At 43.6% G+C, this 24,456-nt stretch overlaps 2 protein-coding genes and 1 pseudogene across 3 annotated transcripts; 2 read left to right on the top strand and 1 right to left on the bottom strand.

Moving 5' to 3' along the window:
- Positions 1-1,512: 1,512 nt before the first annotated feature.
- On the bottom strand, positions 1,513-4,619 carry LOC133923556 (uncharacterized; annotated as a pseudogene).
- Positions 4,620-11,407: 6,788 nt separating this feature from the next.
- On the top strand, positions 11,408-15,420 carry LOC133923557 (BAG family molecular chaperone regulator 1-like). The gene is made up of 2 exons (XM_062368839.1): positions 11,408-11,895; positions 14,294-15,420. The coding sequence occupies exons 1-2, from the start codon at positions 11,655-11,657 to the stop codon at positions 14,527-14,529; spliced, it is 477 nt and encodes a 158-aa protein (XP_062224823.1). The 5' UTR covers positions 11,408-11,654; the 3' UTR covers positions 14,530-15,420.
- A 4,004-nt stretch (positions 15,421-19,424) lies between these two features.
- LOC133924445 (uncharacterized membrane protein At3g27390-like) lies at positions 19,425-24,401 on the top strand. 2 transcript variants are annotated; one of them, XM_062369970.1, is made up of 10 exons: positions 19,425-20,230; positions 21,012-21,120; positions 21,211-21,403; positions 21,514-21,650; positions 21,942-22,230; positions 22,786-22,892; positions 22,971-23,121; positions 23,354-23,552; positions 23,635-23,875; positions 23,969-24,401. In XM_062369970.1, the coding sequence occupies exons 1-10, from the start codon at positions 20,137-20,139 to the stop codon at positions 24,216-24,218; spliced, it is 1,770 nt and encodes a 589-aa protein (XP_062225954.1). In that variant the 5' UTR covers positions 19,425-20,136; the 3' UTR covers positions 24,219-24,401. The 2 variants fall into 2 exon arrangements, with proteins under 2 accessions (XP_062225954.1, XP_062225955.1); XM_062369971.1 differs by having other exon boundaries at positions 20,215-20,230; positions 21,207-21,403.
- Positions 24,402-24,456: the final 55 nt, after the last annotated feature.

Here is a 24,456-nt window from a genome sequence, read left to right on the forward strand (position 1 = left end):
GTGTACAATTTATGGCGTTGAACAAGATACTTGGCGGCATGCTCTTCTAAATTACAATATGTCTAGATCCGTATAGGCTCTTGTAGGTGAGGAGTTGACTAAACACATAGCAACAATAATAGAGGAGGATCCTAAATTATGGTTATTCTTATTGTTGGACTCCTTACATCATGACTCTTTCGTTAGACTTCTGGTCACTTGCTGGGCTATTTGGGGCGCAAGGAGAAAGGCAGCTCATGAGAAGTTTTTGGAAGTCTTTTATCGATATATACGATTATTAGTAGGTTATTGGAAGATATGGATGTTATTGCTTCATGCAACGTTGATCAGAATAAGAGGCCCATGATTCAAGCTATTGCTCCTAGTTGGGTGGCACCCCTTCTAATTTTATGAAAATCAACGGGGATGGGGTTGTAGCTAGGGCAGGGGGTTCAGGTGTTGTTGGCCCATGTGTTATATCTGCAAGTGCAAGAGTGTTCCATGAGATCTCTGAACCAACTACTTTGGAAGCTCTTGCTTGTAATGAGGCTTTATCTTTGGCTCTTGACAACAATCTATCATGGCGTGTCATCGTTATTGTTTGTTTGGAGGTAATTAGAAGTCTGGAAGACAAGAGTTTATGCCATTACAGTGTTATATTGAATGAAATTCACTCCAGAAAGGGTCTTGTAGGTGAGGTTCAGTTCAAGCATAAAACCAGAAATTTTAATGTAGAAGCTCACAGGTTAGCGAAGAATGTATGCTTGTTGGCTCCAGGGAGATATGTCTGGCTCCTTAAGCCACTGAATTTTTTCATGTACCTTTGATCGTCCTTAATAATGAATAGTATGTTGTTTTTCTAAAATAAAAAAGCACCACACAAGGCTGACAGCAGGTCCCACCTGTCAGTGGTGAGGTTATTGAGTCGTGTGGTTGCTTTGGTAGGTGCAGCGAGGGGCCCTGGCGGGGCTGCTGCCTCTGCAACGGGTGTACGCGCCACGGCGCCAGCGGGTGATCGGGGCGCCCGAAACGGGTGGCTACGCGACGAAGCGACGTGTGGACGCCGTGAGCAGCACCAACAGAAGGAAGGGGATGGGCGGCGTGGGGATTTCACACGGCCATGTCGCATGATGCACACGCCGCTTGTTGCCTACGTGGCATCGACCGAAACCCAAAGGCGAAGCCACAGTGAACGCTCACATGGCCGTTGAACACGCAGGCTTCACCGATGCGGCATTGTGAAAAACTTTTCGCCGCCCCCGCGTTGCTAGGTCACATGATCTATCCTGTCGGACGCAGTTCCTCTAAAATAATTGCACGTGTGACGTCACTATTAAGACGATGTTACCCGTGCAGGATCTCTGTCCCGTCCTGCCCGCATCACCCCTTTACACGCGGTAAGCTTATCCCTGTGAGGCTATGACTCGATCATCCACGCAACTAGCCAGAATTAACCTAAAAGTTTAAGATAAATTTAGCACGCACGAGTAGCATCATCGCGCATCTTGGCAGGATCCTGGCCGGATGCCTGGGTCACGGAACAGCTTCTCCTTTTTCATCAACTTTACTCAACCTCTTCGATCGGAAAACATAATCTTTACTGTGCTTTACGCGTCACTTTTTTTTAGTTGCACAGAGTAGCACGCAGCAAGCCCGTCCACGATCGATTTATTCACGGCGGCGCGTGCTCGGCTACGACTTGTCGAGGAGGTTTTGGAGGTGGAGGTTGAGGATGTATCTGCCGGTGAAGAGGACGTCGAGGCGCTTCTCGCTTGACTCGTACCGCCATTGCGCAGCTGGTACCGGTGCGTCACCGCCGACACCGTGTACGCCTGGCCTTCGATCGTCACGCGCTCGCCGCAGTGGATGTTCTGCAAGCGAACCACAGCGCAGCCACCCGTCAGGCACAAGCACGACGTCGATCAATTATTAGCGAATGCAGTTGAAATTAGAACGCAGCAAGCTAAGCTATTAGAGCATGAACAGTAGGTGTCAAGAGAAGGTGTTTATGGGAAATAAAACCTGTTTTTTTCTCATCTGTAGTAGCACACAGAGATGGCAACGAGTAAAATACTCACGGGTAGGGAATGTCCAAACCCGTATCCGCGAGTGTATTTCTAAACTCGCGCCCACTCCCGTTACCCATCACGGGTAAGAAATGTTACCCATGCCCGCCACCTACGAGCATCTCATACCCACGGGTGCATCCGTATACCAGCCTGTTAGGATAATTGGAGTGGGTTTGTAAGTAATTGGAGAGGGTTTATGGATAATTATAGCGGATTTATATACCTAGTGATGATTTGGGCCCACATGTAAGGTGATTGGAGCGGGTTTACGGGTATGGGTATATATTTTTCTTGCCCGTGACCTTTTGACCATCAAGTTTATGATCAAACCCGTACCCGTACCCGCGGGCAAACGTTAAAACCCAAACCCGAACCCGTCGGGTTTCTTATCCGTGAGCACGCGAGTAATCCTTACCCATTGCCATCCCTAGTAGCATATGTGTTTGAACAGAGAGAAAGGTATTTACTTAAGTACTACTGTTTATATTAGTTTTAATAATATAAGTTTCTCTGAATAGTCATACCTTCAAATGACTGAGTTGAGGGGTATTTAAATCCCTAAACTCGCGTACTGGCTGTTAACCCAACTGCTTAACTTTACTGTAATCATCAGATGTTCCGATGTTAACAGTAGTACCATCACTGGAACATCCGATGAGTACATTCTCAAAACTAGCTGTTGGACTTCCACTTAAAATCTCTGTGAATAATGGATAATCTGGTGTATACTTTATCTTTATCACCAGACTATCTGGTAAGTTATCCTGAGCTAAATCGTTTCACTTATTCTCTATGCAAAATATTCCGGTGTAAGCCTCCGGTGCACTTCCTCTTGACATTGGACCATCCAGTTAGTTCATCTTCATTCTTCGACACTTGAAAGTGTCTCTACAATAAATGATCTGGTGAAGTCTTTGATGTGTTTACTTTTCATCACTAGACCTTTCAATTTGTTGTTCTGTGATCTTTAACACTAGTAACCCTTTCTGTAACAACTGCTCCAATATATATCTTTCGTTGGTAGTCGGACCTTCTGGTGAGTTCAATTTCTTTAGTCCCGAACCAAAATACTTTGATGTGTATCTTCTTCATCAACACCGTACTATCCAGTGGTTTCTTCAGTTTTGCTCTTCTTTGCAGATAAAGCTATGATGTTACTCTTTGTTAAGCACCGAACTATCCAGTGAAGTCTTTAACCTCCTCTTCCTATTTATCAGAAATACTCTGGTGAGTTCAGCACACAGAACGCCGGACCATCCGGTGAAAACAATTCTCCCGAGACTTCTCTAATTTAGTCAATTTTTATCCCGGCTACGGTAGCTTCTTTATGTATTGCATCTATAAGATCGACTAAAGCATATACTTGATAAATATGTTAGTCTCAATGACTATATTATTAGTAATTATTAAAATCATAATTATGATCTAATATAGCTATTTTCGTTATATATATTTAACAAAGTACTACCGGTGATTGCAACTGTTGAAGTTCTCAGAACAACGCAGGCCGTTAGAAAGGCTAAGTTTTCACGCGAGGAGGTTGCATGGCTAGTGCTTGCTCTGCAGGCTTAAGCGGATAGAAATCTCTTACTTCACCCGGTGAAATAAGTAAGGAATAGTGATATGTTATTGTACAACATTTACTGTTAACAAAACACTGTAGCACAAACTGACCATTGTCCTACGATCTAACATGAGATCCAACCGTTCACAGTGAAGTCTGACTTTACTCCACTTCCAAGTCAGAGGATCCTAATCGGGCTTAAGCTTGGATTTTAATAGACCTACTAAACACATATGTTTAATAGAAATCACGATTAAGATCATGTGACAACTCAACTAAAAATCTAGCTTGATAATTAAGATATCATTCATCTTTCAAGTTATACTTATCCATTGTTAATTTTCCATATAAGACTAAAACCAACAAAAACCACCCTTACCGGAGTATACTATGCTACCTACATGCAGTCTGACAAAGATAGAACGTGAACCAACTAGGTAGCTAGCTGCAGCATATACGCTAGGAAGAGAGATCAGAGATGCACGCGTACGGTGGGGAAGCAGCGGACGCAGAGGCATCGCGGCGGCGGCGTGATCTCGACGACCTTGAAGGGGTGCTTGTGCTCCTTCTCCCGCCCCCGCTCCCGCCCCCGCTCCCGGCCGTCCTCGTTCTTCCTGCACACCACCGCGAAACGCGGCTGCGGTTGCAAAGAAACGAGAAGCAGATGAGATTAGCTAGCTACTTCGTCGCGACAACGAATTGCCCAACTTCACGGATCCACATGCATGCCAGTCAAATTCCTGTGTGGGTGGACTGTGTGCTAACCTTGTGGTACGCGAAGGAGGTGGAGGCGACCATGGCCATGGTGGACTGCTTGCTTGCCTCCTGCTGTTCTGCTGCTGAAGAATTCGATCGAGCTGTTCTTGCGAGGACGAACCGATCGAGAGATGGTCGTATGGCTAGAACGTGGTGGGATCGGTAGGGAGGGAGATATTTTGATTCTGTGCTGATGGATGGTAGCAGGTGATTGGGCTTGGTTGGGCCTGCGGATTCGCGGCCGGTTCTGCAGGCAGGAGGCGTGGAAAGAAACTCTGCCACGCGTCCCATCCACGTCGTGTTCAGAATCAGAGGTGTTTCGTTTGCTGATTTTTTTATATTTTTAAAACAAAAAAAATACAAATATAGACGTTCGTTTTCAAATTTTGCAATTCTATACTCTGATGCCCGTCGGAAGAACGACATGTGGTGTCATCGGACGTGGATGCAACAGAAGTATAGAATTGCAAATTTTTAAAACAAAAAATACAAATATAGACGTTTGTTTTCAAATTTTGCAATTCTATACTCTGATGCCTATCGGAAGAACGACAGGTGGTGTCATCAGACGTGGATGCAACGGAAGTATAGAATTACAAATTTTTAAAACAAATACATATATTTATTTTTTGGATTTAAAAATATTAATAAAAAAAATTCAGACCTTATTTTCAAAATGAAGCATTTTAGTGACTATGTTGCTCCTATCAGATATTTTTTATATCTTATTCTACTACATTAGTATCTTATATTTGGTTTATTTTTTCAGCTTCTGTCCTTCATCACCATCGTGACATAGGACTCCAAGCAATCTTTCTGTCCCCCGGTTAACGCAATAGAATCCATATTCTATCCACGATATTGTAATATTTACAACCATATACCGCGAATTTGCATTAATCACAGACGTTTACTTTTGCGAATCAAATTGTCGGTTTCTACTCTCATCGTTTGATTAATCCACTTTTAAAAATAAATCTAGAATGAGTTCACCACAATGGAAAAAACAGAAATTTATATTTCTGCCACCATTCCAATGGACGACAGGTACTGAGGCTTGTCCACCACGTAGATCTTTCATCATTTCAATGAGCGACATGAGTATTGAATTACAAGATTTGAAAATGGGCCTATAGATTTGCAATTTTGGATTTAAAAGTATAAATATAAGAAGGTCTTTGTTTGCTTGGGTGACAGGTGTTTGGGCCTTGTGCAGTGCAGGCCTAGCGTGTTCCACATCTTCAAGTGCCTCCTCCAAATTGATCCAAATAACTGGAGGCCATTCTTCAGTTTTGGGGATGCCTGCTGTTAACTTAATGGGTTAACAATGTGCAGTATATGTTGTTCTGCAGTAAGAAGTCTGGTTGGCCTGTGTTCTCTATTTTGGTTTTACAAACTCGAGGAGAGACGCTTCTTTTCAAGATCCGAGGCACCTTGCTGCTGCTGCCAGTGCGAGATTGGGTGTCTGGCGATGACATGATGCTGCCAAATTCACATTTACCTCACAACTGACCTGCACATTTTTCTGCTGTATCTAGCATGCATGCTGCTCTCTCTCTCTCTCAACTAAGACTATCTTTAACTATTTTCATTTCATTCATTCTTTTTTCGATCACTTTCTCATTCATATTACCTTTATTTTTATTCATCTCTAACAACTTTCATTCGAGAGGAATTGTGAAGTGAAAGTAGAGAAAATCCCGTCCTGAAAAGAATAATCTTAAAAATCCCTTTGTGACATAAACTAGAAAAAAAAACTGTTGAAACACTGAAAAAAAATCCCATCATAAAAAGATTCTGACACTGAAAAAATCCGTTAAAAATAGTCTTACTGAGCAACAGACACTCAACTGATCTCGGTAAAACAAAGGGTGTCACAGAGCACTGTTCTCCTGGCAGCATACATATCCGCTAAAGCTTTTCATCATCCATGTCGATCGTCGCTGCGCCTAACCGAAGTGTACTACTCCTGCTAATAATTTTCTTCTTTTCCTCGCGTACCAGGTGACATGCATCACATGGCGCAATAGTCTGGCCTCCATTTCATCGCACGCACGGGCATCGATCTAAAAGGAGCAAGAACCAGCCAAGATCGTCGCCGGCCACGAGCGGCGGGGAGTCCCGATTCCACGCAAGCCGCATGTGGGTCTCGAGCCCGCGTGTCATCGGGAGATCGAGATGCTTTAGCTCGAAGAATCATGGGGATTCCGAGGCGTCAGGAAGGACAAAGAGCGTCCCTGTTTAACTATGTCCTGCACACGTTCTGGCGTTCTGAAAATCTGCAGACGAGAGACGAGTTCTACTAGCCACATGCAGAGCGGCTGCTGACGGGTGAGGCCATCTCCAGCCGAGGTAGTATTTTTGCAGATACAGCTGATACAGTGTTTTGCGGGCACTGTTTAAGCACTGTAGCAACTCCAGCAGAATCGGTCCCAGGTGCTACAGTGTTGCTACATACTGCGGAGAGAGAAAATGGATCTGCGGAGACTGTTCACAGAGGCTGACAGTGGCCGGAGGAAGAAAACAACGTATGATACTGTAGCAGTACTGCAGCTGTACTGTTTACAGACGTTGACAGGGATGGAGAGAGAAAAAGAGGAATAGAAGGGAAAAAATAAGGTAGTTGTTGGAGATGAAAAAAATAAGGGATATTGTAATAGTGATAGGGGATGCTGTATATTATTTTGAGGATGAAAATTTGAGATAGCTGTTGGAGATGACCTAAACTTATTTTTTTAATAATACAATTATAACTTCGGGCATTTGCATCATAAAGATGTCAACACGTATAAGATGCACCTAATTAATATTTGAAAATAAATAATTAAATTCGTGTTAAAGAGAACTTTAATTTAAATGGTCTAGATGTATATACATACTCTTAACCTTCAGATGCTTGACATGAACGAATGATTACGATGATCAGTTAGGTGTTGATTTTTTTTCTCATAGCATCGATGTCGACTAGCTATTTTCATTATGGGCACTTGTCGGCAAGTCGATCAGCTCATGAGCATCATTCTTTTTGGGGAGCTGGAGACTCTGAACCGAAGTGTAGAACGGTAGAGAAACAATGGCTGTAATATTGAATTGTATTGATCACAGTGGTGCGGCTATATATTGTTAGAAGGTACCTAACAGCCGCAACAAACTAGAGTTTAGTCAGCTATTAATTAGGATCCTACCGGGAGACTAGGATACAGTTAGTTAACACCCTGCAGTATGGACGACATCGGAGGTGACTCTTGGACTGGACCGAAAAGAGTTGAAGAGTCCGATGGAGAGGCCCTTGATCATGATATATGCGAATTGCTTGCCGGTTGGAACATGAAGCACCTTGAACTGTTCCAGAGCGACATGTTTCCGAACGAAATGGATGTCGAGTTCAATATGCTTCGTCTGCCAGTGATGAACTGGATTTCCAGACATGTACACCGTCGACACATTGTCGCAATAGACAATTGATGCCTTGTTGACAGAGCAATAGAATTCGCCGAGAAGCTATCGAAGCCAACAACATTCTGAGATGGCGTTTGCGACTACCCAATACTCGGCTTCGGCGCTCGAATGCGACACTGTGGGTTAATATTTGGACAACCAGCTGATGAGAGAATCACCCAGATAAACGCAGTAGCCCAACATCAACCGACGAGTGTCAGGGCATCCGGTCCAATCTGTTGTTGTATAAATTACGATAAAAGAGAATAAATATCATTCCAGAAGTAAAGTTGTAAGAACATAATAGAGAGTTTTCATTACACATGATATTGAAGTAAAATGCCTGTAAAACATAAAAGACAGCTACTGATATCATGTGTATTTCAAGAAATCGACAGCAGGAACTAGGCAAAAATAACAGTGCTCTTAGATAATCAACAACAATCGACCCCAGAACAGTGTATGTCCTGCCTCCTAATTGTTCTGTTGTACACATCATTAATTGGCATAAACATAAGTTCCCAACTAGTAAGTAGTAAGTAGAGTGTGGATAAAATTATCAAAACATCTTTCTAGACAATACTGCTAAGACTTAATAGAGTGCACAAAATATGAACAAAAATAGCAAAAACACGTACTGGCAGTAATTAATTCAGCAGCAACATTCAGATACAAAAGGCTAGCATCCTTTGAGTCACTGTAGTGCTAAAACCAGTGATCAAATCAACAAGTAGCCCACTAGAGAGTATAACAATAGATGTTCTCTGACGACACAGAACTGGAATCATAATATCTGAGCACAAGAATAGATCTGGTAGTACTACACAAATCTCTAGGGGCTACCAACACAGGTCTATACTATTGCACTTAGGAAATATGCCCAATCTCGGCACAATGAATCATCACTGAGCAATAATCTATATACAACCTTACTGTCCACAACAAAGAAGAGGAAAACTCACATTGAAACACACTCAAAGACATTGATGACAAAGGCTAGGCACGACACTCTAACCGTTGACCCATAAAACCTAGCATTGGTTGTTGCCGGCAGCGAGAAGGAGATTAGAGATACAAAGCCAACCGCACTGCGTCGGCATGTGTGGGCGAGCCTAGGCATCACAGCTCCAGCTACCACCACTACCAACTCCCACCAATGGTTCACCTAGCCGAGCAGGAGATGTTCCCAGTGCTCAACCACACGCCAGAGAGAAGACCACCAAATCAGAGAGAGATGTCACTTTTTCTTTCTGCCAACCGAGATAAGTGTCAAGTGCATAGTGAGAATAGGGATGGTGTGTTGGAATTGTGGATCGAGGCCACAAATGAGATTGTGCACCAAATCCTTGTCGATCATAGGGTAGCCAAGGTCGCCGAGGTTGTCGGCAAGAGACTTGAGCTTGGTACAGTAGGCAAGGATCGTCATATCGCCCTGGTACAGGTTTCAAAATTCAGCACCAATGTACACAACGCGCAGCTCGCAGTTGTCTCGAAACAAGGATCAGATCATCTTCCAGAGAGAGCGCGTCGTGTCCTACTTGGTCTGCATGATCTGTAGAATTTCAGAGGAGACAGTGGAGTAGAGATGAGAAGCGATAGCAAAATCATTATGGACCCAATCCGAGTCTCCTTGCGCTGTCGAGCCCTAGATGTGGTCAGAGAGCCCAAACTTGCCAAAGACAACTTGAAAGCACTTGCTCCAAGAACTATAGTTAGACTCATGGAGATGTTAACAAGTTGGATTTGAGAAGAACGGGACATATTGGTGGCCACTTGAGAGCCAAGATGAGGAGGAGAACCCATCTTAGATTCGCTACAGGAAGATGAGGAGGAACTCATGGTGGCCAAAGAGCAGCGGAAGTGAAAAAAGTATGATCAATGGTTACTGATACCATATAAAACGTTAGATGACAATGATGCATCTATATACTGGTACAGGGAGACTATCGGCCTCAACAAACTAAACCATAATAAGCGTTAATTAGGATCCTATCGAAAGACTAGGATACAGTCAGTTGACACAAAGGCACCTGTCTGCGTTGCCGCACTCCATCGCTCCGAGGAGCTGAAAACCGAAGTCCCGTTTTGAACGCAGGATCAGCCAGAATGATGGTCCCCGTAAAATTCACGAAGAAAACAAATAGTGAAAGTTATGCATCCTAAGTAGTGCTTGGGCAGTAAATTAACGAGGAGATCATTATTCGATCAAAGGTTGTAATATTTTTTCTAGGGTCTGAAATACCTTTTTCTCGTGTCATGCTAGGTGTCAAGTGAGAAAAGAAGAAAAAAACTAAGTTGACCTGCAAAGAGAAAATTGCCTTCATACATTCTGTTGAATTAATTTAATGCCAGCCAACCGGCCTACTACACATAGGGGCGTTCAACCACGGTTCAGTCAAAATCGTTCAATGCACATGTTGTAACTTGTAATACGTTCAGATGAAAGAAAAGCAAAAAATTATTATTTATATTCGGGCACATTTCTCGAAATCCTTAGGATCGCTAAGAAGGGTGGAGCAGGAAGAGTAAAACGGCTGTACCGGTTGCACTGTGTGCGAACAGTAAAACGCACGAACGGTTTGGCTAAAAACCGTTCTGCACAGTCCTAACTATACCTACATACACGTATGTATGTCCTCCGGTGCTAAAGAATCACAACTGTATCACAAAACATAGGACGATGCTATGTTTCTGATGACTAAAAGCACCATGTTTTTCAATTGACTAATTATAATCATAGGATTTGTATGCAATATCTTTTAGTCCGTGCGCACTTTGCTTTTTCAACCTCCATTCTCCCTCCCTCCCAGCTCACTCCATCTCTCACCCGCTTATGACTATCAATGGTGGCATTCCTACTCCCTGTTGTACTAACCTCTCCGTTTTAGAGGTCTTCACTCTGACACCAGCCTATATGACGGTCCTCCACGACTGGTGACGCCCAGCTGGCTCGTCGCTCTGTTCTCACGTTTGCCTCCTCCGTTAGGCCGGTCTTCCTCCTCTTGGAGCTCTTCTAAGCCTAACGACGAAGGAATACGTTCCTCACCTATCCCCCTCTAGCGGCAGTCGTCTTTTATCGTCTGAACATCATCTTGTTTTCAGATGATTGATCATTAAGAGACGTGCAAAAGATAAGATAAATTTATTTCAGATGTTTTGGACTAATCCGAGGTCCAAACCCTTGAACACATGTCAAGCCCCACATGCTGGCTTAACCACCGCTAAAGCCAAACAATATACTACTACTAAACCTTATCAAGCTTTGATTAACAATGCTACTACCACTACCCACTTTATAATCAATCTGCAAACCCAGCTAGCTTGGCAGGTAGCGCACGTACGAGCTCTGAGCAATGACCACGCAATCATCTTTCCCCCATAGCCTGTACGTGTGCTCATCGGGCATCAATGGCGAGCAGCAGGCGCGGAACACAAGCCGGAAAACCTGCGGCCAACCGCCGGCCATTACAATAATGCCGGTAGGTTTACGGCCTAACCGACGGCCCTAATCATCGTGCTCTTGCGGCCTAAGCTGGAGCAAAGTTGTTTCACCTTTGTGAGCTAGCCGCTTTGGACTTTGCGAAGATCGCCTGTCACAATGTCCCCCCTCACCGGCGCCCTTTTTTTCAAAAAACACTAACAGACGCACGCTTCTAAAGCTTGTCCTTTGCATGCCATGGCCGGCCCCTCTCTCCCGAGTCTCCTCCTATATATACACAGTAACCTCTCGCTCTACGGCCACACCGCCGGTTCAGCAACATACCCACTGGTGGCCACTTCTGTTCCCAGCTACTTTCCCTCCATTGCTGCAAGCTAGAGCTAGCTGAGCAGCATTGTGAGCTGTGAGAATGATCAAGCTGAGGTACTCCAAGAAGCTGTTCAGGAGGAGCTCCTCCAAGGGTAGCACCGGCAGCGGCAGCGACGGTGATGCCGGCGTCGGCGGCCGCGGGGAGATAGAGTGGGAGGTGAGGCCGGGCGGGATGCTGGTGCAGAAGAGGGAGGGAAGGGGGGACGTGGAGGTGATCACCGTCAGGGTGGCCACCGGGTTTTCCTGGCACGACGTCTCCATTGGGGCTACCTGCACTTTCGGTGAGTAGTAAGTAGTTTTTTCATCTTTGCAAGGCTAAAAAAAGTCGATGACTGAAGCTTTAGATTTGAGTACCTGCTTAATTTTGTATCTTTAGTTTTTAGTATGTGTGTTTGTGGGCGTGATTGGTCGAATGTGTTCTTGGAAAAGTCGATTTGGTCATGAGTCACAATGATTCCTTTTGGGGCTTCTCTACTAATACTAGCCGTAAGCACCCCTTTTTGTGGTAAGAAAGACAAATATTCCCTCGGGCCCTTTTTGTAAGCACGGCAAAGGCTTTTTTGGACTGAGGGTGGCATGCACATTGGCGCCCCTTCACATAATTCATTTTGAGTCTCTTCTCTTCAGTTGTTGCATATATAGGTCGTGTACATCAAGATGGCTCAGTTAAAGTTTCAGGTTTGCAATCTTGCTGACAGTGGTGGATTAGAGAGACTCAACTTCTTCCCTCTTCTCATTCTCAACTTTTTTCTCTTATTTCTCCTGCTCTTTTTCTCTTCTATGGTTAAGAACTGTATGGGGGCTTTAGGGAGTGTTCTGGGGTAGAGGGGCTCAAGCCCCCAGCCCCCCCCCCCCCCTTCGGTGGATCCACCGCTGCTTGCAGAGTATACATTAATGCATCAATAAAATATAGTTTCGTGTTTAAAACTCTAAGTATTTTTTACCGGAGAGAGTAAAAATAAGGATAAACTTTGACAAGAACCGAACAGATCAATGCAATTTGACACATCTCTGGTCCAGTTTACACGGCCAGATCCACGCATTTTCTCTGCATTTCTCCCCATTGACCCTTCTGAACAGAGTCTTATTACAGAGAGAGATGAGAGATATATGTCCACGAGCAAACCTCACCAACACAGTGATAAAATGGCTGGCAAGATCCAGGGCTGTGTCACCTTCTCCTTCCCAACAGACAACGGCATGGGCATGCCTGCACAATGATCAACGATGCGTATGCGTATGCGTCTGCCTTTGCACTGCCAGCGCATGACGGTTCAGAGTTCAGACAAGGAACCTCAGTGGAACCTTTCAACATTTTGCCACATACAGAGCATAAGCTCTGAACACATTTTTTATGTTAATCGTAACAACCACTATGTTTGTCGTTATAGAAAAATTGTCTGTATATATTTGGTAGTTAGGATTTATAATTTCGTATTATCATATGTATTGAGGAGGCATCTTGTCTTTCTAAGTCTCTGTACTCTAATTATACTGTTCGAGAGGCTCAATATAATTCATCACACATAATCTATTCTTCCTACATGATATCAGTTTAGGTTTCAATCCTAATCATAAACTCACCGCTTTCGCTTCCACCGCGCCGCCCCCAGGGAGATCGATCTTCATGATCTCCATGGGTGGCTGTGCAACCTGTAGCTAGGTTTTTACGGCCAATCCTATTGATCCGTCGCCATTTTTGCGTCTTCCAGCACCAGTAGGGCTCCTCAGTCATGCCGTCGGTACGCACCCTGGTTGCCTCCTACTATTGCTACTTTTCCTTTTTCCCCGATCAGAGATCGGGTTATGTCGCTACGTCGGTTTGTCAATCACTCCACTTCGGACTACAATGCTCAGCTTCAACCTCTTCGGTGCCTCCTCCCTCCGACGATGTTGCGGCATGTCTGAACGCGCTCGTTGACACCATCCAAGCGCCCGTCAGCATGTCGTTGTCACGCTGAATCATCGTCGCCGGCGTGTCGTCTGCGCCATCGAGCCATCACACCACTGAGCGCCTACACCTGTGGCCACATCATCATCACCTCCCATCACCACCCTTTAGGTGTGGTCACCGTCGCTCGTCCTCACCAACACCGCCAGCGCCAATCCGAGTTAGCATCGATCTTCCACAACTCCAGGCCGCCATCGCCATTGCCGTCGCCATCACCTCCCAATCAAGGCCATCGCTGTCGCCAGTCGAGTCATTGGCTAGATCACGCTGATTTTGTATACCTATGCGCCCGTGTTGGTGTTCTAGGCTTGCACCCTTCTCCACGGCAACGTCCAGGGCATACCGCTCTCGGCTATCTTGGCAACAAAAGGGCTACCATCCACGTGAGCTCCTCGTTAGTCTCCACTTCAGTCGCAACACCTGTAACGCGGCGACATTATGACTGCGGGGATGTCAGTCTGTTGACTTGCTACCTTCAGCTTTTTCTCTAGTATGACTGTTTGCGATGCTCCCATTACGACTACAGGGGATGTTAGAGTATATTTGGTAGTTAGGATTTGTAATCTCGTACTACCATATGTATCGGTCCTAAGTCACTGTATTATGTTTATACCGTCAGATAGTCTCAATACAATTCATCCTACACAATCTATTCTTCATACAGAAATAAACCGAAGATGGTATAGTTCGGATCAAGATCTGACATGTTCTGGGCAAAATTGTTGCAGGGGAGCTGAAGGTGGTGTTGTCCATGGTGACAGGGCTAGAGCCCCAGGAGCAGAGGCTGCTGTTCAGGGGCAAGGAGAGGGAGGACAGCGACCACCTCCACATGGTCGGGGTGAGGGACAAGGACAAGGTGCTGCTCCTAGAGGACCCTGCCCTCAAGGACATGAAGCTCCGGGCCGCGCTCGCGTCCCAGGCCACCGTGCAGCCGGCCACGTATCAGCCTTTTATCAAGGTGTAGGCCGGCCTAGCTCGCCTTGTATCAGTTAACTTTTTAGAGTAAAAAATCAGTATCACTCCTTCAGCTGGTTAGGCTCCTTGGTTAAAAAAAAGCCAGCTGATCAGCTACCTGATCATGTACGGTGGTGTGTAATCTGCTCCTCCTGATTGGCGATCTGCTGCTGTTAATCAGTGCTGACTGCTGAGTTAGAGTACCGCTCCATGGTAGGGCAAAGGGCCCCTTGCCTTCATGTAAGAGTTAGAGCACCACTACTTGTTAGTTTTGTGGTTGTGTCATGTGTAGGTAGATGCACTTGCAAGCGCTGAGTGTGGCTGTCATGCGTGCTAAGTTTGGATGGAGAAAGGAATGCAAACTTGGATGGCGCCTGTGGGCTGTGGCGTGGAATGGATGGTGATATCAATGTGCTATCATGTTATCATCATGAGACTAGCTACGCTTTTGTGGTCCTTGCTCACTGTTCAGGAAGATATTGTTGGGTTGGCAAGATCTTGATCTGGAATTGAGGTGTGTGTGTTTGTCTGCACTAGAAGAACTAGCTAGAATGATTACAAGTGTGCACGAAGAGGGAAACTTTCGCTCTGGAATTGAGGCTGATATAGTGATGGTAAATAGGCGGCGCACTCAGACGATTTCAGTGTTCCTCACTCGAGAAATAACACTGCAGTGGAAGATGAGCGTGAATAACACTGCAGTGCAAGAATGTTACTCCCTCTGTGATGTTGAAGTGGTGCTGGTGCACTCAAACGTACGATTTCTGTGCTCGAATGAGCAGCAGTCCGTGATGCTCGAGTAAGTGGCGCACTCGAAAGATTTTAGCAATCCATTACGCAAGAGGAATCAATAGCATTCGTAGTGGAAGACGAGGGTGAACTTGTTTACGACTAGCTTCTGTTCCCCGTCCAACAGACAGCAGGAGCCGAGATAATCCTCTCTGTCACTCTGTGCTTTGTGCAGCCCTGCATCATGACAACACAGGCAATCTCCAAGAGTCTGGCACACGCCTTAAGATATTTGGACTCAACTATCCTCTAGAATCGCATGTGGATGCGACTGAATTCTAAGAGAACCGTACTTGCTGAATACGTGAATCCTTTGTCAGCAATCAGGATCTCTTATGCATATGGATCAGTTGGGCCGAGACGCACTCGCTGCGGGTCGCAGGCCACAAAATGCAGTGGCCTCGTTCTTCCTTCTATAGTTCTTCTTCCACCTCGCGATTCTCTTCTACCTCCTCCCTCGATGTACTTCTGATTTTACTTCTTCTCTTCCCCTACTTGCTGCCTATCCGAACTCCATCCCTCTCATAGTTATATCCTAAACTCAATTATTATTGCATCACTGTTGTTGCTATTAAATTAAGGAAGGAGGTTGCTAACATCCTTCATCAGGAGTTGCAAGTAATCCCACGAGTATGATTTCTGGAAGAATCGATCGGAGAATTGGTGAATGTAGGAGATCAACGCTACCTACTTCTGAACCAACTCGTGAACGCTATCGTTCGTACCGTCATGGAGATGGAGTGCTACCATCCCCAACAATCTGCCGCGATGCTCATGCACCTACCTTTGCATCCATGGGAAACTGTCATCAGACAATATACTACCTTTACGAAGCTGTTCTACTCTGCCAATCTTGACGAATAAATAGTAGCAGTGCTAGGTAACAACTTGTCAGAGTTTGCATCAAGGGTCCAAAGCAAAAGGCGCCTTGCCTCTCTTCCGGTTCCAGTCCCCCCTGAACTCATCACGCCATCGTCTCGTCATTTCGTTGTCGAGGTGGGGGAAAATAATTCTATGAGAAATAATCTTATGTATTTGTGGCTTAGAATTAATTTATAGTATGACATGTTGTAAATTATCATAAAATTTAGGATTGAGACAAAAAAATCATGTATGACTTAATAAGAAAAAAAATAAATTACCGCATGTTACGTTATAAATTACGTCCAGACTTCAAATACACTAGACCAAATTTGATATAATTATTTTCCGAAGCAAGAGCGGAAGTTGACCTACCTGCTCCTCCACCACCACACCGTCGTGCACCAGAAAGGAGGGCGGGCCGGCCGTTAGCTAGCTCATCCTCCACTCGCGAACGCGACGCGAGGGGCAAGAAGAAGAAGAACCGGAAAGCAACACGATTACTCTCACGATCATGGCCTGGGGACCGCCGATCGATGCGACGCGGCGCCACGGGATAGGATTATAGGAACGGGATGACGATGAGAGCGACTCGGCGGCGTTCCTTTCGTTCGGTTGGCTGGCCGGCGCCTTTGCCGGGAGACCGGGGTTGGGCCGGGTCTCGCTTTCGCGGAGACGCGTCCGGGTCGAATCGTTCCGTGATGGCGAGGCGCCGGAACGTCGTGGCGGAGTCCGCCCCCTGCCGGCCGGAGTGACGCTGCTTTACTTCATCTCCCGGTCGCCATCGCTACCGGAATGCACCACCGCGTCGGTTTCACGTACTTGTTGCGCGTACCATGGATCATGGATGAGGGGAAAAAAGAAAGAAATATCTGATCGAGCGATCCGGATGCTTGGGACCGGACTGGCTCATAATTACCGGTACCTGTTTTTTTTTAAGTTCTCGCATCAACTTTCAAATTAGAATAAATAAGAACTCTGTTAAATAGTAGTTTATAGTTTTTTAAAAAATATCATTATCTTTTATTAAAATTATGAGACTAGATGCTAAGAGTTAAAACAATCGGTTTTCTCTGATCCAATTTTCCACGAAATTACTTTCACTATAAAGTTTGTTCAAAAAATCATCATCAAACACAAAATTATTTTACCAAAAAATTACTTCTCCAGAGAATTTGAATCTGAAAAACTTTATCAAACATGCCTTGAATAACGGAGAATTCTGCATACAGGTTTTCCCTTATCTATTCGAGTAGTATCTGCAGACTGATCGTATATGTTTCGCGCAGGAATACAAGATCGGCAACGACGGGAGATTTGGATGCCTCTGAACATCATAACATGCATCTGGGCTTGTGCTGTTCAACTGCTTTGGATGCGTGCGAAAGCGACGCAGTGCCCAACACGACGGATGGAGGTCGGAGCGGCCGTTCGCCCCCGCACTCCCCACCTGTCGCTTCTCCGGAGAAAAACTTGGCGCGTACGACACGATCGAGAACGGTGGCAGATTTGGATGCCTCTCAACATGTAGACTACTGCTGTCGTTAGACTACCTTGGATATCTGCGAACCAAAAAAAAAAAAAAAAAAGCGACAGGAGAAGTGCCAGAGGTTGAAGATGATTCGTGGCCGGTACGCCCTGGGACATTGAGTGTAATCTGCGGTATTTTGACTAGCCTGTCGGTTGGCATCTCCCTAAAAAAAGCGAGGTTGTGCCATGGCAGACACTAACGGCACGCTTGGGAGTTGCGAGCAAATTTGGTCAAGAATGTTCAGGTGGGAGTTGTGAGCAAATTTGGTCAAGAATGTTCAGGTGAACGGTCACTTTAAACGTGCGTTGGATATACCAAACTTACGTCCGACCCATCCCGTGTCTCCGTCCGATAAGGATTCGGTAATTAATCATGCTAGAAATATGATATATTAGGTTGATTGATCAACATATGTATTTCATTCGATACGGTAGTTTTATAATTATTACAAGGTAAATAAAATATATATCGATATTCTTCTCAGATTAGAAAGAAGTCCTTCACATATTTAAAAGTAATATAGTTTGTGATGGTTACACCTAGAGGGTATGATATGGTTTTTTTACCCGAGTAGAAATGATAAAATAAGAGTTCGTTTGGTTAGAGAGCAATGTTGGACGGGATACGGTGATATCTGTTTATTAGGATGGGATGATCCATTTTTTTTTGATTGGATAGATAGGATGGAACAATTTTCTGTTTGACTGGTGAGATTAGAGTTGATAGGATGAGATATTTTTTTGTTTGGTTAGTAGAATTAGAGTGGATAGGATCATTCATTCATATTTATACGTATTCTATAAGCATTTGGATGAATTTGTACATGTTTGAATTTATTTAATTCAAATTGAATTAAAAAAAAGAATATCACATGAAATAATAAAATACATATAAATAGAGTATTACAAAGAAACTCACTTTTTTACTAAATAATCTAGGGTTGTAAATATTTTTATAAATTAGTATATCACATGAATTTTCCTATATTTTTGGAAATTTATTTGAGGATTAAAAAGGACTAGAAGTTATAAAAGTAGGATTCTTTAGAGAATTTTAATTAAATATTGGCTAATGCTTTTTTATCAAGCCAAATAAAAAATATTGCTAGTGAGCTCTAGTCTACTAATGAAAACATTTAGAATTTTGAACTATTTTTTACTACTAAATAAAATTAAGAGTTAAATAAAAAGGATGAACACACCTACACGACGAACACAGCACACCTCCTGCTTGCAAGCGAACCGGGACGGCCTGTCCAGCTCTTTTTCCCGGATCACCTCATTCAGGATCTGTAGCAATAGTCGGATGATCCCATCCACCCAATCCACGAACTAAACACCCGATGGGGCAAAAAAGTTTGAACGTGGTGATCCCATTCGATCCTCATCCCGCGAACCAAATGTCATCTAAGCCAAAAGACCGAACAAGCAAAAAACCGGACAAAGAGTACGAAGCAAATCTAGTTGAATAAAAATACAAATAATATATTAAAATCTAAAATCGATTTAAGTTATAATTAAAATTATTCGACAAGGACTTCAAGGCCCATAACATAACTTTTTATTAGATCTAAATATATTTTTTATTGTAATTACTTTTTTAAGATTAATAAAAAACATAGAACCATTATTATGTAAAAAATCTGAATATATATAAAATCTTATATCTCCCTTTTTCACATAATTAATAATTAGATATTCCTACTTTAAACGGGTAATAAACTACCGCTGCTAGACACCATCTCTCTGCAGCTGGTTCTTGTTTCGCATCGCCCTGCACCGTGCGAATTCCTCCGTCCATGGCAACCCACTCCATAAGCCAAGAACCTGCCCGGCGCACAGCGCAATCCCTTCTTCCCTAACTCAAAGGCAAGAATCTGCCCTCCAATCTCCTCCTCTCACAGCCTGCCAGCATCAGATTCTCTACACCAGTGGATTGAGTTGCAGTTCGTGGTAACTGCCCTGTCTACCAATCAATCATCCATCTTCCCAGCACTTTTCACCCTGCATTAACCTCTCCTCCAAGTTCCTGTCATCTGCCAACAGCACAGCCTGTGTGTCACCAGGGCGGCCCCACTGCTCCTCTCCTCTTGCTCGCTGGCGGCCCCTAGGATCTCCTCCCCTTGGTTCCATCTCCAGAGTTCAGAGTTCGCCGGGTTCTTTAGTTCGGGTGGAGGTAGGCATCGTGGCCGATTTTTTAGAAGAACGATGCAGTTTCTCCTCCCAAGAAGGTGTCCTAGCTTTACTTGGGTTTGGGTTTTGGGTTCTTGCTTGTGAGCTCTGCGGAATTGGGCACTCTTCCAGGAGTGGCTTGGAGGACGGATTGTTCGGGAGGATTTTGGTTTTCTAGAAACTCTTGGTTCAGAATTGAGTGATTTGGAGGAAAGTTTGAGTCTTGGTCTCTTAATTGGTTTGAAGGAGGCAGAAAGGGTTGCCAATGGAGCCGCTAAGTGGGTTCTGGGCCTCTCTCTTGAGCTTTCTCAAGTTCTTGCCCTACTTCTTCGGCCTCCTCATCCTGGGGTTCATCAAAGGTGACATGCTGCTATACTCTCTTGGCTCTTTTTGGTACCTTTTTACTCTCTGATGAACTCAATTGATGCATTTAGTTTGATTGGTGGTTAAATTGAAGGGCCATGTGTCCAGCCCTTGTGCACTTTCTTGCTTTAAGCGGTTGCTTCTCTTGATTTCCTGTTCTGCTTGTAGAGGGATGGTTGATTCGTCATTTCCTCTCTTCTCTTGGAGAAATTAGTTAGGACCAATTTAAATAATTGGTGTGGTATCCTAATTTTAGTTATGCTAGTAACAAACTGCTTTGACTTGGCTTCAATGATCACTTTGCAACAGGAGAAGTTTAAATAATTGGTGTGTTGATTAAATGGCTAATTATGTATATTTTCTGACTTGAATCCAGCCCGGGCTGGATTTTCTTAGAACTGGCATCTGTTGGAGGCCAATATCAGAAAATGTGTTTTTACTGTTCAGTATAAGAACCTATCGAATTCCTCAAACTTAGGTTTCAGTTCAATGTCTTGGATGCTTGTTTATGAATGAAAATCCAGCTATTTACTCATTTACCGCAGCCAGAATTGCATGTAGCTGTGGTCAACAAAATTAACGTAATTTTGCAGATGAATGATGGAATGACACATAATATTGATATATGTAGATTTTAAAAATGCAATGCTTTTGTGTTGTTGAACACATACCTGTATATAGTCAGCTGCCAATGTATTCATTTTTGTCATGATTCTTCTTTATCTCCAAACTCTGATATGATATGCAATCCTCATTTCACATTATTTGGTCTGCCAGGTGTTTTGCTGTGCCCTTGGGCATGTCTTATTATGGCAATTGGATTATCTGCACTAGTTCTGGGCTTATGGCCCATGCATCTGATTTGGACATACTACTGCATTATCAGGTACAGTGTGCATGTTCTGCAATTCCATTTTTGGCAACTTCATTACATTACTAACCAAAGTGCTCACATTTTGCGTCCTCCTTAAGGCAGAACTAAGCTGGTGGGACCTGTAGTAAAGCTTCTGCTTCTTATTGCTTCTACTGCAATCTTGATCATATGGTTGATAATTGGCATCCCAGGAAGCGTCTTTGCTGGATTAGTATATGGTTTTCTAGCACCCATAATGGCCACATTCGGTGCAGTTGGAGAAGGCAAAGAAAAGCCATTCATTCATTGTTTTGTGGTAGATTTTTCTTTTGATGATCAATCATTCAATTTTATTTGTTTCATGTTTATCTCTGTGTTGGTTTGTTAGCATTTCTTTTAGACATTGCTTGCTATCCCAAACTGCAGGATGGAACATGTAGTACTATCACTGGAAGCTGTACAGTAGTCAGGGATGTGAAAGACTTGCTTTTCCACTCCTATTTTTCAATTATGGATGACTTTCATCTTCAGAAACCTCCTGATGGGAAGCCGTATGAGATAAGGTCTGCTTCCTGTTCCTATTTAGTTTTTTTTTTTTAACTTTACACCTCAAGATGAGACTTTACTTGTTACCTTTCCTCTTTCTTCACATATGGCCTTCAGCTTAATATGAATGTAGAACTCTTTATGCTTGATTGAGATAACACGTGCAAAAAAGCATGCATTCAGACGTTCCTTTTGAGTAATATAATCCCCAGATGTCATGCTTTACATTTAGATGGCACTTTTCTAGCTATTTTTTCTTGAAGAACAATGAAATAATAATTTGACATGCATAATATTATTTTTCCCAGATTGCTTGATATTCCTGGGGCATTAATAACTGCTGCATGTGGGCTCATACTTGATGGAATAATGTTCACATTAATTGCCTTCTACAAGTTCCCTGTGATGCTTTTCAAAGGATGGAAACGGCTGATCCAGGATATGATTGGGAGAGAAGGGCCTTTTCTGGAGACAGCTTGTGTGCCATTTGCTGGGCTTGCTATTCTTCTTTGGCCATTTGCTGTAGTAGGAGCTGTTCTGGCGTCCATCCTCTCCAGTATTCCTTTAGGTGCTTATGGTGCAGTTGTGGCTTATCAGGTATGATCGAAATCTCCTTTTTTTCTCAGAATAATTGTCACGTGCAGCTTCAGGACAGCAAGGGATAAGTCTGTTCAGATTCGGTTTAGATAAGTTTGGTAAGCAATAATTCAGTTTAGATAAGTTTGGGAGATTATGCAGTCTAGATAAATTGTGTAAGAGATAATTCGGTTTAGAGATAGAATCGGCTAGGAGATAGAGTTGGATTCGGTCAGGGACTTTCCATGACCGGATTGAGAATCCTATTTATAGAGGTCATGTAATCAAATCAATCAAGCAAGAGAAGAATTAATCTAAGTCTCTCCCCGAATATTCTAGGTCTTCCCAATCTATAGTCAAATCCCTCCCCTAGTAGCTGATGTCGCCCGGCTATCTTCCTGGCGGATGTTTATCCCCCTAATGATCCTAGGATCATAACAATAATGATGACATACAGTGCATACGTTTATGGTATCATTTGTTGGACAAGCAAGCATTGCCACCTTATGATGAATATTAGCTGATTTAACCTGTTGCTTGTTAAAGTCATGGAGCTTAATCTTGTCGATGTGCCAGGAATCCTCCCTTATCATGGGACTTGCGTATGTTGCCTCATCAGTGTCCATCTTTGATGAATACACGAATGATGTTCTTGACATGGCACCAGGGTCTTGCTTTCCCAGGTATAAATTATATTGCATGCCTTTGGTTCCTATGGTAAACAATTTAAATTGTCTGGTGCTGACATTTGAAGTCTCTAGATTTAAATATCGGAGGAACAAGGATGAGTCTTCACACGGTGCTGTGTTATCTAGGCCAGTCTCATTCAACAAGGAAAAGCAAGAAGGGAAAAAGGCTCCATCACGTGTTACTTCATTTAAGAACAGCATCGATGAATTCAATCCATTCAAGGTGATTTTTTCCTCCTAATAGTTAGCAGATCATATTGGTAAACTGCAATGACATTGCTTATTGGCAAACTTTTATAGAGAAAGATTCACTTTCTGTAAAATCCAATAGCTATAGTACATGCTTAGAACAGGTAATTCATTATTATAATTTTCAATGAACAATACTTCCTACTATTAGTAATATGCAAACTCTTGGAATCAGGGCACTATAACTGAGTGATACCATCATGCAGTTGCTGGACCACCTATTTGCTGAATGCAGGCGCCAGGGGGAGGCTTTGGTTAACGAAGGAATGATAACAATGAAAGACATCGAAGAAACAAAGTCAGGCAAAGTTGGCAGTGGTGTTCTAAATGTTGATCTACCAGCATATGTTATTCTTAATGCACTCCTTCGGTCTGCAAAAGCTAATTCTGACGGGCTAATCTTAAGTAAGCGCACAACAAAAGAATGTTTTCCTCCATTTGAAGGGTTGTTTTGACTTTAGCTTGACTTGCTTTGGAAAATATGCAGATGATGGCTCCGAGTTTACATCTGATAACAGACCTAAAAGTACTTTCTTTGATTGGTTCTTTGACCCTCTTATGGTTATAAAAGAACAAATTAAAGCAGAGAATTTCACAGGAGAAGAGGAAGAATATCTGAAAATGCGAGTACTGTTGGTTGGTCATCCCGATCGCATGAAGGGCACTCTTCCTCATGTGCCGTCATTGAATGAGCGCAAAAAAGCAGAGATAGACGCATTTGCCCGCAGGTACCGCCTCCCCATCAGCCTTTGTTTTGAACTTTTGATGGATTCGACCATTGATATTTACTAATCATTTTGCTCCTACTCTGCTGCTGCAAGATTGCAAGGAATCACAAAGTCGATATCAAGATATCCAACCGCCAAGCGCCGTTTCGATGTCCTTGTGAAGGCACTCTTGTCTGAGCTCGAGAGGATGATGGGCGGCAGCCAATCTGCCAATGGATCCCAAGCACAGAGGTTGCGAAACTCTGTAGCCCGGATGCTCAGCCAGAAATCCCTGGGCAAGACAGCAAACATCAGGGATGAAGATCCTGAAACGCAAATGACAAGCTCTTCTCACACTCCGTGATAGTTTGTAGTTTGACAATGCTGTGTGTACTTGAATATTAGTGTAGAGAACTTTTCACATGTCATCTCCAGCTTTGTATAAATGAGTAGATGCTGCAGCTTTGAGCTAATTGTAACCATTCTCCTGTATGATTTGTGTATTTTGTGCACTTTATGTATGCAATGAAATGTTTCACGTTGTGGATGCCTGGAAGGTAAACTCGCTGTTACCCTTGAGAGTCTGGTTCATATGGATTATT

Source organism: Phragmites australis, chromosome 7 (genome assembly GCF_958298935.1).
Source record: "Phragmites australis chromosome 7, lpPhrAust1.1, whole genome shotgun sequence".
In the NCBI taxonomy this organism is placed as follows: Eukaryota; Viridiplantae; Streptophyta; class Magnoliopsida; order Poales; family Poaceae; genus Phragmites; species Phragmites australis.

What these genes read in the sequence shown, in the direction of transcription:
- LOC133923557 (XM_062368839.1), top strand. Translation starts at nt 11,655, where the DNA reads ATGATCAAGCTGAGGTACTCCAAGAAGCTGTTCAGGAGGAGCTCCTCC. An exon ending in TGGGGCTACCTGCACTTTCG is followed by an intron (nt 11,896 to 14,293) that starts GTGAGTAGTAAG and finishes AAATTGTTGCAG; the next exon opens with GGGAGCTGAAGGTGGTGTTG.
- LOC133924445 (XM_062369970.1), top strand. Translation starts at nt 20,137, where the DNA reads ATGGAGCCGCTAAGTGGGTTCTGGGCCTCTCTCTTGAGCTTTCTCAAG. An exon ending in CATTCATTCATTGTTTTGTG is followed by an intron (nt 21,404 to 21,513) that starts GTAGATTTTTCT and finishes CCCAAACTGCAG; the next exon opens with GATGGAACATGTAGTACTAT. An exon ending in TTCTGACGGGCTAATCTTAA is followed by an intron (nt 23,553 to 23,634) that starts GTAAGCGCACAA and finishes GAAAATATGCAG; the next exon opens with ATGATGGCTCCGAGTTTACA.